The sequence below is a fragment of the Charadrius vociferus genome, unplaced genomic scaffold, assembly GCF_000708025.1.
Source record: "Charadrius vociferus isolate BGI_N301 unplaced genomic scaffold, ASM70802v2 scaffold163, whole genome shotgun sequence".
Lineage (NCBI taxonomy): Eukaryota > Metazoa > Chordata > Aves > Charadriiformes > Charadriidae > Charadrius > Charadrius vociferus.
The window spans coordinates 6,463,379-6,475,312 of record NW_009648332.1 but is presented as its reverse complement, the minus strand read 5'-3'; the positions used below and the strand labels follow the sequence as shown (position 1 = coordinate 6,475,312).

Here is an 11,934-nt window from a genome sequence, read left to right as displayed (position 1 = left end):
GTGTTATTGCAGGGTATTTATAGCTATTTTACATGTATAATTATAAAACCACAACTCCACACACGCGCAAAAATAATCACGGTGCCGGGACACGGGGGCAGCGGGGGAGTGGGGCCGGGGCGATGGGAGCGGGGCCGGGGCACGGACCCCACCGCTAATAATAATTCTTTGCGCTTTATATATAGCCCCTTTCATCCGCAGCTCTCAAAAACGCTTTGCAGGCATTTAATTAAGCTTCCCAACATCCTAATGTGTTGACAGCCAAGTAATAATATCCTCACTTTTAGGTACAAAGAGAGGGGAGGTGGCAGGACGTGTCCGAAGTCCCGCAGCGAAGCAGCCTGTGGGGCGGTGAGCCCCAGTGCCCCGTGCCCTGCCCCACACTTGTGGGGTGCCCATGTCAGGACATGCCCATAGAGGAGATTTTGACCCTGAAAGGGGATGAGGACCGCAGAGTCCTGCCCAATCTCTCTGCTCAGTTTGGGGTGGGGGCAACCAGTAAGAGAGCAGGGTCCAGGGATGGCAATGAGGACCCTGGGGCTACAGCTGCCCAACATCTGGATCAGCGGGTGGAAGAGCCATACAGATCTCGACAAACTTGTGGGCGAGAGCTCGGGGGAGAGCAATAAATAAGATGACAGGTCTGAAAGGGCTGATTTACGAGGAATATTAAGAGTCGTAATCCTGGCTGGCCCAGCCATCCCCCGGGGGAGACCGGGTGATGACAAGGACCCAGACACATCACAAGGAGACAGGATTCACTGGGGCCAACGCCAACATATCTCCAAGCAGGAGGGCTGGAAGCAGTTGTGCCTCCCGGGGATCTGGGCAGCTCGGTGCGGGAACACAGATGGATCTCGGCAGCTGCCTGGAGGTGGGATCCCACAGGGATGGACCTCTGTGGTCCTCAAGGTCTATGGTTTGTGCTCCACTGAGCACCCTCCCACCCTACCACATGTATCCCTGCCCGGATGGACCGCTTGCCTCCCATCCTTGGAGTGCTGTGGAGGGCACAAGACACATGCGCTTTAGTTTTGGATGCCGATGGGACATGAGATGCCACCAAGCAAGAGGGACGTGGCATGAGAAGGTGGCTAACAGAGGGCTGGGACTGCAACCACCAGAGTAGAAGTAAAGAGCAAAGAGGTGCTGGAGGCAAACGCTGGTGTGGGTAATAAAAGAGGCAGAACTGCAGTCCTGGGGGGTGAAGGCTGAGTGGGGTCTGCAGCTCCGAGCTCCTTTCCCAGCTCCTTTCCCATGCATGGGGAGGTAGGGGACAAGTGCCCATCCTCATCCACATCCTGGGGATGCCCCACGGCGGGAGCAGCAACGTGTCGATGGATGGAGTGTGACTCTGCACACATGAAAACTAAATGCAAGTAAAAAAATCATAAACCCGGATTTGATCCTGTAGCAAGCTCATCCTGCCGTTTTATGGTTATGTTGGTATTTTTTTCCTCTCAGACTGCAGACAGATCCCTGCTCGCCAAAACAAGCTGCGCAGCAGCCCCCGACCGAGAGCACCCACACCTACCGAGCCCCCGAAATGGGGGAGCGGGACCTGCTTGCACCACACTGAGACCAAAGAGCAGCAACACGGATATTAAGCAAGAAATGCCCCCAAACCAGTCTCTCTGAGGAGAAAGGAGCTGGGGAAGTGGGAACAGCGTGGCTGGCCAGGGAGCCAGCTCAGCCCAGACACCACCGCAGGGACATGGACACCTCTCCGTCACCGCGCCGGCCACCGAAGCCACCCTGTGACCTGCTGCTATCGCCTCCCTGAATTTCACTCCTGCTGCTCCCCGCTCTGCCACCGACCGGGCATCTCTTACCAGGGGCTGCCATCACCTCTGTCACCTCGCCAGCTGCGATGAGGGACTCGAGGATCCTTGCGCGGAGCTCCGGGCTCGCCTCGGTGCTGTGGGGAGAAAAATGGGGGGTCCATAAGGGTGCCGGCAGCTCAGGCCCCCCAGATAGCGGCTGAGGGAACTGGAGTTGTTTAGCCTGGAGAAAAGGAGGCTCAGGGGACACCTTGTCACTCTCTACAACTACCTGAAAGGAGGTTGCAGACAGGTGGGAGTCAACTGTTCTGTCAAGTAACAGGTGACAGAACAAGAGGAAATGGCTTCAAGTTGTGCCGAGGGAAGTTTAGATTGGATATTAGGAAGAATTTATTTACTGAAAGGGTCATCAGGCATTGGAACGCGTTACCCAGGGCAGTGGTGGAGTCCCCATCCCTGGAGGTATTTAAAGGTCGTATAGATATAGTGCTCAGGGACATGGTTTAGTGGTGGGCTTGGCAGTGTTAAGTTAATGATCGGACTAGATGATCTTACAGGTCTTTTCCAATCTAGGAGATTCTGTGATTCTGAGACCCCCATGGCCCGGGGACAGGAGCCAGCCGCCCCGATGGATCTCTTGTAGGACTGGGGCCATGCTGCATATCCCACTCCTGGGCATGACATCACACACGGTCATCGTGGGAATGGGTGTGATGTCAGAGCGTCACTTTTGGGATGGAGGCTCCCAGCTCTTGCCTCCCCCTTCAGAAAACCCTGGGGCTGAGCCGCTGGTGGGCTGTCATCCAGCAAAACCAACTTGGTTGGGGGGCCAGCGTGCCCGTGCTTGGCTATGGGCACCCTCCTCTCACCTGCCCCATCCCAAGCATGGCAGGGACACCTCACCTGGCTGCTGCGGGGCGGAGAAGCGGCTCCCCGAAGAGCTCGCCGAGGAGCCGGGGCGAGAGGCGGCTCCTGCGGGTGCCCTGGCAGAGGCGGCAGAAGAAGTGGGTGAGCTGGCGCAGGAGCAGTGCCTGGGGCTGCGGCAGGGCCGGGGGGGCCAGCAGGGCTCTGGCTCGCTGGCCACACTCCTCCAGGCCTGGGGTCTCTGCGGCAGAGGGGAAACAGGAGAAGAAAGGTCAATTTGGGACTTCGGGGCATCCCCTTGCCTCTCATGGCATCCCCAGCACATATGGCATGAGCTGTGGCAGGTCTCTGCTCCCCACAGGGTCCCCAAAAAACCTGACATCAACCTCTGCCCCTCAAACCATGATGGTTTCTTCGCAGCCCATCCCTTCCCACAGACAGGCTGTGGGACACATTGGTACCCCATGGAGCACAGGGCACTCAGAGGTGATGCCCTGGGAGCCTCAGCCACCTCTCGCTGAAGGCTGCCAGCCCCATTTACCCACTTACGCCACCCCTGATCAGATCGCAGGGTGACTTTGGCACATTCCACCTCTCAGCACAACCGGGGAGGGAGCATCGGAGGCTGAGATGCTCACCTGGCGGGGGGTGCACCTAAACACCCCTCGCTGTTGCTCTAACGGAGGAGAACTGTGAGAGCTCTGCCTTGGTGCATAGCAAAGCCATGGAAAAGGCAGAGAAAGCAGAGGTGGGGAAATGGGCACCAGCTGGAAGATCTGTCGAATTTAAAGGCTCAGCCCTCCCCTACAGAAAAAGCAAGATGGGAGGGAAAAGGAGGAAAAAAAAGCTGCACCTGGGCTGAGAGCTACAGGCACGGCCATAGTGAAGCCCTTGTAGCTCCCTGAAATGAAACGGGTGTGATGTCAGAGCATCGTTTTTGGCATGGGGGCTCCCAGCTCTGGCCTCCTCCTTTGGAAAACCGTGGTGCTGAGCCGCTGGTGGGCTGTCAGTTGGTGTCCCTGTGCAGCCGGGAGGATTGATCAGGGGACAACTACTTCCAGCGATACTTGAATTGCCCATGTGAATAAAAGCAGGCACCTAATGGTGTTGCACATCATGGAGGTGCTGCCACAACCCCCGTTGTGGGTGCCCCGAGCAGCCCACAGCGCCGCGGTGTTCCTACCAGCATCCCCCCACGTCCCCAGTGCCCTCTGGCAGCCTTGGCCGGGGCTCCCTGGTCTTGTGAGCTGTGAGCTTCAGCGGCCTGGGACTGTGGTCCTGTCCTGGGCACTGGAAACAGCCGCTCTCCGGCCATTCTCCATCCCCGCCTCAGTCTGACCCTTTCATCTGCGGGGGACAGGGAAGTCCCCAGGGCTGGGTTGGTCTCAGCCGCCTTCAAAGCCCGGCTCGGCCGGGGCTGACTCAGCTCCCTGTGGCTCTTTGCACCAGGGCTGAGGCTTGGCCGATGCCCAACCAGCTCCCGGCATCCATCCTTGGGGCCGGGGTGCACCAGAGCAGGAGGGATGGGGGGTCCAGGATCCCCTCTGAAGCAGGTCCGCAACCCAGCTGGGATGGCGATGGGGTGTTTGCGTGCCCCAGTATCCAACAAACTGCTTCCACGGGATGTTTGGCTTCGCTCCAGGCCTCCCCTACCCCAGCTGGTTGTTTACTGCACCCTTCGGCACCCAGGGAATGCCTCAGGGGAAAGGTCCACAGCCAAAGGGGGAATTTGGGGATGTTTTTGACCTCCTTTTGCAGGTGGTCAGCTTGCCACTTTACGAGCCCGTAGCCTCCAGTGGGGCAGAAGGAGGCTGCTTGCAGGGCAGACTGCTAAAAACCAGCACTGTCTCCTGACAGACTTGTGTTTTTATTTCTTTCTTTTTTTTTTTTTTTTTGACCTCGCTGAAACAGGATCCCCTCTGAAGCAGGTCCGCAACCCAGCTGGGATGGCGATGGGGTGTTTGCGTGCCCCAGTATCCAACAAACTGCTTCCACGGGATGTTTGGCTTCGCTCCAGGCCTCCCCTACCCCAGCTGGTTGTTTACTGCACCCTTCGGCACCCAGGGAATGCCTCAGGGGAAAGGTCCACAGCCAAAGGGGGAATTTGGGGATGTTTTTGACCTCCTTTTGCAGGTGGTCAGCTTGCCACTTTACGAGCCCGCAGCCTCCAGCGGGGCAGAAGGAGGCTGCTTGCAGGGCAGACTGCCAAAAATCAGCACTGTCTCCTGACAGACTTGTGTTTTTATTTATTTATTTATTTATTTTTAAGCCCCAGAGAAATCCCCATCGGTTTTGCCTCTGTTCCTGCCCCCTCCTTCTCCTCCTGCACCCTTTGTGCCAGGAGCAGAGCCCGCTCTGGGGCAGGCTGCGGGGAAAGGCACTTCCCTTTGAAGTCACTTAACGAGGCAACCCAGCTAATTGCTTCCTAATTGCATTTTTATCCTTGGAAGGGAGGCAGCCTTTGATTTCTCCTCTCTCCGAAGGGGTGAGGGGAAGGCAGCATCCCCACCAGCCCCAGGGGTATTTCTCCTGGTTCTGTGTCTCTTCCAAGTGTGAGTTATCCCCCATCTCTGTGTGTCCCTCCTGCCTTGCCAGAGGCCACCAACAGCCCGTTGTCTTTTCCCACCAGGACATGGTAGGAAAAGGCCATGCTGGCCTGGCCGCGGGTCATCTTTTAGTGCCTCTTAAGGCAGCCAAGAGCGTGATCTGCCCAAGCGCTAATCTGGTTTAGGACAGGGAGTTGATGCACGGGATTGGAGGATACTGCAGTGACCGGCAGCGAGGTGAGAGCTGCTGCGAAAGGGAAAATCCTGGTTTCAAAGGCAGCAAGGGGCTCGGGTCCTATCTAACACAGTGGGCAAGGGCTTCACATGTGCCTGGTGATGCCCGTGGGGCCTCGGGCTGGAAGGGGCTAAGCAGCTCTGCGAGGAGGCATTTGAAATGGGTTTTGGTCCAGGTTCCCCGTTGGGATGGACCGTAGACTCTGCTGACCTAGCTATGAGCCCTGCCCTGTTTATTTGAAAAAAAATAATCAAATAAACCCAAAACCTTGATGGTCTCCTACATTTGCACAGAGGCTGGAAAGCTTGCAGGGATCTAAAAGCACTTCCTAATGGCACTAAGCTGAAAAAGCAGAGAATTTTCTATGCCCATATAAAGCCAAGAGTTAACGAGATTACAGTAAAAAATTCCCAGGCAGCAGAGCCAAAATATTATAATAATGCTTTCTTCTGGGGCCAGCATCACCCAGCCTTGGCAGCCGCCCGTCCCGGCAGGCAGCACCTCCTCCTCCGGGCACTGCAGCAGGAAAGGACCATGCTGTGGTGGGGGCAAAGCTGCCCACGGGGTCTCCGCTCGCTTTCCTGGAGCATCTAAAAGCTGCTGTGCCACTCCGGCACAGGGGATGTTCCCAGTGGTCCTTCTTGGGATCTGCACTTAGTGCAGCATCAGGCAGGGGCTGGCATCAGGAGCTGCCCTGGAGGTGCTGGAGAGCCTTTCTAGGGGCTTCCCAAGCTTCTCCAGCCCCATAAAGGTCCTGGGCGTGGGGGGAGCCCAACCATGCTTACCTTGAGCCATGTGGACCAAGTCGCTGTAGAGAGCTGGAGGGATCAGGGGCGATGGGAGCTCCTGGAGGTACCACTTCAGGGCCTCCACCAGCGTCTGGGCATCGTACAGGTCCATGTCCACGGCTGAGGCATCTGCAGGGAGAGACCCAGCAGGAACCCTTAACCCATGGTATTGCCCCTCCAGCATGGAGCTTGGAGGTCTTCCATCCCTGTGGGCCTTCCTCTGGACATGAGTGCCTACTTCTTTGCCCATGCCCCCATCTCCCATGATTTCACTGCCAAGACTTCCCCCCCACCCAGCAAATATTCCTGTCCCAGTTTCCACTGACCCTGAGTTCCATGTGCCCACGGAGAGCACGAGGCAGTGTCTCTGCCTCATGTGCACTATACATCCAGTGCGTGGGCAGGGGCTCTTGCTGTCCCACTGGTGCCCCACTGCACGATAGCACCCATGGGACGGGCTGAGTGGCTGCCCCAGGCACCCTTGGGCCACCAAGAGCCAAGCACCATGCACCCAACCCCAGCCCTGGAGGAACTGCTTGGAAAAAGGCATCCATAGAACAGGATCATGGTACCCAGGAAACCCACATTGCTGAAGGCCCACGTCACCCCCAGCGAGCCCGAAACACTACGAATGTGCCCCGAAAGGCAGCTGCCCTGGGGGAGGCGGTGAAGGATGCTCCAGGGATGGGACAAAGTGCCCAGGGGAGGCTGAGCCCACCCTGCCTGGGCTCGGGATGGGGGCAGTGCCCCCAGCAGAAATGTCCCACGGTCCAGCAGGACCCCAAGGGTGGGACACATCCATCCAAGCCCTGTGGCCAGGCCAACGCGGGGACATTGCTTCACTGGGATTCAGGGCGAAGAGTCCTTTTAGCATCCTTTGGTATTGCCTCATGCGTTTTTCTTGGAGGTCTCTCAGCCCAGCCGGGCCAGGAGGTGGCTGCCCAGAGGGTAACGGTCCCTTTTGCAAATATCTAGAGGTTTCAAAATCTGCCTTTGATTCTAACTGGAGCCAAACACGATGTTTTGAAATTCTCCTCATCGGAGAAATGTTGGGGGGGGGAGAGTGGGGGGAGATAATAAAAAGCCCGAGATATTTGGGATTGTTTGAAATGGTTTGTTTGTAGAAAGTGAATTTCTCGCTTCTTCTAAATGACAATATTGAAAAAAGAACAAATTTTGCACTTTCTTAAAGATGACGTGTCAGGCCCCAAATGGCCCGGCGTGTTGTGATTGAGAAGACGATGGTGGGCTTTGAGCCCTGCTTTGAGCCCCCTTCCCCTCCCCTCCCTGGGTCTTTACCCCCAAATGCAGTTTACTGATATGGGTGCCATTTGGGGAGATGCTCCATCTCCCAGCCCCACATTTTCCAGTAGAGAATGCCTGCAGTCTCCAACCGTTTCAGCTGACCGCATGTGGCTATGCTCCCTTCTGGGTCGGTAAACCCAAAAAAGCAGAGAAAAGCCGTTTCTTAGGGCATGGCTTCGGAGGTGCCCGGCCAGTGGGGCTGAGATGGGGAGCAGCTCCCAGACTCCTGGCAAAGGCCGGTTTGGGGCACCTTGAGCTTGATCTCATCTCTTTGTGGTGTCCCCACCATGGGTCAGGCAGCGTGGGAGCCTGCCCGCTTGCCCCTCCACCTGCTTGGGAACAAGAAGCCATAGCGGGGTCCCTTATGGACAGTGGCTGGAATTTGGCTCAGAGACCAGAGAGAAAACAGATTGACCAATGCCCGGAAAAGCCTTTAACCCAGCCGTTTGAGACGCTACCTCATTTTCAGGAGCAAGCACCCGGCCGGCCGGGAACTGTGCCCAGGGGCAGCACGGGGACGGCTGGGAGAGATGCCACCACGCCGGGGCAGGCAGCCATCCAGCGTGGCCAAATGCGACCCCGGGCAAAGGCGGGAGCTGCCTTGCTGGCAGCCCCCCGATGTCACAGCATCACCCCCATGGGCCACTCTGCCCTCAGCATCCTCGAGGTGGGCAGGGCTGTGCCAGCTCTCGCCTGCTGCATCCTGGCCCCACTCTGGTCCATGCTGATGCTCCTGTCTCCCAGCTGCACTTCTGGACCTTCTCAGCTTGCCAAAAGGGTTATTTCTACTTGGGGTTTGGTTGGGGATGACAGCCAGTTCCCCATTTTTCTACCACTTGCCCTGGAGAAGTGAGCTGGCAGGTTGGCTCCAGCCGGGCAGTGGCGAGAGAGCCGAGTCAGGGATCCTGCAAGATGCTCCAACCCCCATTTGGGGCTGAAACTCCCCCAGTGTGTGGCTAAAACTAAGGATGCTGCTGGGAGGGGTCTCGTTGCTTGGGCTGAATTGCAGAGAGCTGCAACCATCAGTAGGATGCACCAGGCAAACCCCAAACCCCTTCTCACCTGGGGGGAGCCCGGCTGCTCTCCCCTGCCCGCTGCAGAGGTTTCTGCAGGGACCTGTCACTTGCCTTAAGGATGCTGGCGCGTGGATTGGGGAGAGCAGCCGCAAGCTGTTTCTGTGCAGGGAAGGGGCCGCTGCCAGGCGCTGGCCCCAGGCGATCAGCCCCGGGTTCCATCGAGGCCTAATTAGCTCATTTGCATCGTTAGGCATGGGCTTGGGGGGGTGTTCAAAGGGAAGGCTCAGCCAGTTTCAAAGCAAAACTCAAAAAACATCTTCACAACCCGAGAGAGGCGCGATGGGTAGACCAGGGAGATTTACCCCCTGCTAGGGACTGACTACTCGTGGCACCATTCTCCTTGGCCGTTGGCTAGAAATAGCCATTAGCCTCTTGCTCCCATCCTTCTGGAGATGTAGTAGCATCCTCCTGGCCCCAGCTCCCCTCCTTCCCCTAGAGCCTCAGTGGTGAGCTGAGCTCCCCGCTGGGCTGAGAGCATGACCAGGGATGCTCCAAGCTGCTCCCCGGCACCCGTGGCACCCCAGCAGCTCGGGGATGCTGAGCCGGGGAAGGGTTAACCCTGGAGCCTTCCCAGCCAATTACCACCGGCCTGACCCCATGGATGCTGCTCTCTCCTTATCAGAGGGAGATGATAACCAGCTATAAGAAGTTAATGATGCTGCAGGATGAGTCACAGCTCTCCCGCTGCTCTCCAGATGTTCCCGTGCCTTCCCCAGGGGAATGGTGGAGGGATTCCATCCACCTGACACAAATAGAAGGAAAACACCCCAAAACCCCAACCTCAACCCCATAGCAACCCCCTCCAGCACACAACCTGCTTGCTGACCTGCCGGCAGAGCAAGCAAGCGGCTGGGGACCAGTGGAGAGCATCCCTTCCCCATGGGGGCTGAAAAGCACCAATAGATTTACGGCTGGGGAAAGGGTGCGTGGGATGACCACCGGCCCAGAGGGAAAAGCAATGGATGCTCCCAACCTCCTGCCATGGGGATCCCAGACCCTGCATCCCAGCAGAGGCAAAGGGGTGCCGGGGTTTTGGGCTGAGTCAGGCTGGGCAGGAAACGCTGGGACCTCTCCCGGCTGCTGCTGCCAGCCGGGGAGGCGTGAGTAAGCCCAGAGTTTCGGTAAACACGGAAGATGTTTAGTCAAGAGGTGGCAGGGAGGAGGTCGGGGGGTTTGCTTTGGAGGAGAAGCTCGAGCAGGTCCTGATAACTGGCTGTCAGCTGCACATGGACATAGGTGAGGGCTGAGCCCCACGTCCCTGGCCGGAGTGTGGGTGATGGGGTGCAGACCGTGCCCAGCACCCGCAGCCACTCTCCCAGCGGGGCGCAGCAGGGAGTCCTACAGGCTCAGCTGGACCTCGGCTGCCAAGTACTGCTGCAGCGTGATGCCCCTGGGTGCGTGGTCCTCATGGTAGAGGAGCACCCTAACCACCATACCTGGGGCTGACAAATACTGACTTGGGCGTTTCCCAACCCTTTCCAGACCTTTTAGGTGTAAGCATCAGCTGGCACTGCAAGGACATCCTTGTCACCCCGTCCTGGGGGCTATACCTTCCCATCCACGTGGGTGCTGCCTGCAGAAGGACCTGTACACCCCTGGGACCCAACCAGGTGTTTGGGGCTCCTGGGCATCCCACAGCGGGGGTTTACTGGAGAGCTGTGCACTGAATCAGGGAACGTTTCCCCAGCTTTGATTGAGCATCTTTGTAACATCTCTCAGCCAGCCCACTGGTGCCTTGTGCTGGGCACCTGGCAGCTACCAGGACACCCCCTGCCCATTCATGGGAGCTCCTGGCAGCCCCAAACACCCTCCCTCCTGGGTTTCACCTCGGCATACCCCCTGCTTGCACTCAGCCAGGGCAGGGACCCCTTTTCAAGGGCACCCAGTGAGGCTGCCTTCCCCCACCTCGGCTTCCCGAGGGCAGTTCCCTTCCTCGGTTTCCCCAGCAGCTATGGGAGGGGATGGCAAAAGCTCACCCCCAATTCACCCTGATGGGTCTGGCAGGGACATCTGTGCCGCTGCTGTTTATTTACCCTTCTTTCGTCACCGCCAAATATAAGAGATGAGCTCATGCCTCTGGCCAGGCTCTGACGATGTGGGGTTTATTTCCACTGCAGGTATAAATAAAAAGCAGCACGGCAGGCACCGGGGCGCCTCGTGTTCGGGAGTAAAGTCGTTGTGGTGAGGTTAATAGCTTGGCCAGGGGAAACCAGTGCCCTCCAGTCCCCTCTGGCATCCCAGGGATGAGGATGGGGATGCGCTCCCTCCTTGGGCATCCCCACCATGATGACTGGGGGGAGCGGTGTGAGGTGTGTCTCCCCCCTCAAGCTACTCTTCACTCCAGCCCTGCCCTTTCTGCCCAGCAGCAGCTCCCGGCAGCCCCGGTGAAGCCCCGGGGCCCACCGTCGCCCGCTAATCCCCACCGAGGCCTGACCTAATTCCCGGGCACGTGAGCGAGTCTCCAGGCAGACAGCTCTGTGTCGGGGCCGAGATCAAAGCAGGCAGGATGGCAGCGCCGGCACGGCACGCCTGGAGACACCGGCTCCAATCCGCCTCGCGCTGCCACTGGATTCGCCCCGCCATCCCGGGATGCAGGCAGCTCCTGCCTGGTCCTGCCAGCAGTGGAGGCTTTTCCCAGCACTGCCTGGGGAAGGCTCATGGCGTTTGGGTCTCCCAATGGACCCCAGAGCTCAGATTGGGGTATGGCGTATCCAAAGTGTGGGAGGTTTCGGTGCTTCACCACCATCCTGGATGGGTTCATCCCCATCCGAACAATACGGGGCACCCAGGTCACCATGAGGTGGGGGGAGGACCTGCAGTGTCTCTGTGCCCTGTCCCCCACCGGGGAGGAGGCATGAGGATGCAGCCCATCCCTACCCAGCGGTGGCAAAGCACTGTCTGGCCACCACACGCAGGACTTTGTGGCCATCCCCACTCCAAGCCTCCCCCAGCTTGGTTCCCTCAGCTCCAAAGGGCTCTGAGCACCTACCAGCCCACCCACAGCTCTTCTGCCACCAGCCAGAGAAGTTCCCAAGCTTCCAGGGTCAGCAGCAGCCGGGTGGAGAAGGCTGCCCGGCACATGGCAGGGGGAGAAGGGTGCGGGCAGGACCCTGAGCAAGCATGGGGTGAGAAGACATCACCCCTGGGCACCAGAGAGTCTCGTACAACTCTTGACCACAGGCACTGGGGACTTTGCAGGTGATTTGCCCCATCCTCTGTGCTCAAAACATCCCCTGAGCCACAGGCAGGGAAGAGCAGGAGTGCTGGGGGCTTGGAAACCCTCGGGGTCAGTGTGTGGCCCCTGACACGATGGGCACAGAGAAGCCCCCAGGCCATGGA

General features: G+C 58.3%; 1 protein-coding gene across 1 annotated transcript in view; it reads right to left on the bottom strand.

The window, feature by feature from the left end:
• Positions 1–11,934, bottom strand: part of PIK3R3 (phosphoinositide-3-kinase, regulatory subunit 3 (gamma)) — a 75,971-nt gene that overhangs the window by 55,719 nt on the left and 8,318 nt on the right. Inside the window, exons 4-6 of the mRNA XM_009884844.1 lie at positions 6,212–6,343; positions 2,685–2,886; positions 1,833–1,918 (exon numbers count right to left, since the gene is read on the bottom strand). Of these exons, the coding sequence (XP_009883146.1) occupies positions 1,833–1,918; positions 2,685–2,886; positions 6,212–6,343 (420 nt within the window). The remainder of the gene's footprint in view (positions 1–1,832; positions 1,919–2,684; positions 2,887–6,211; positions 6,344–11,934) is intronic.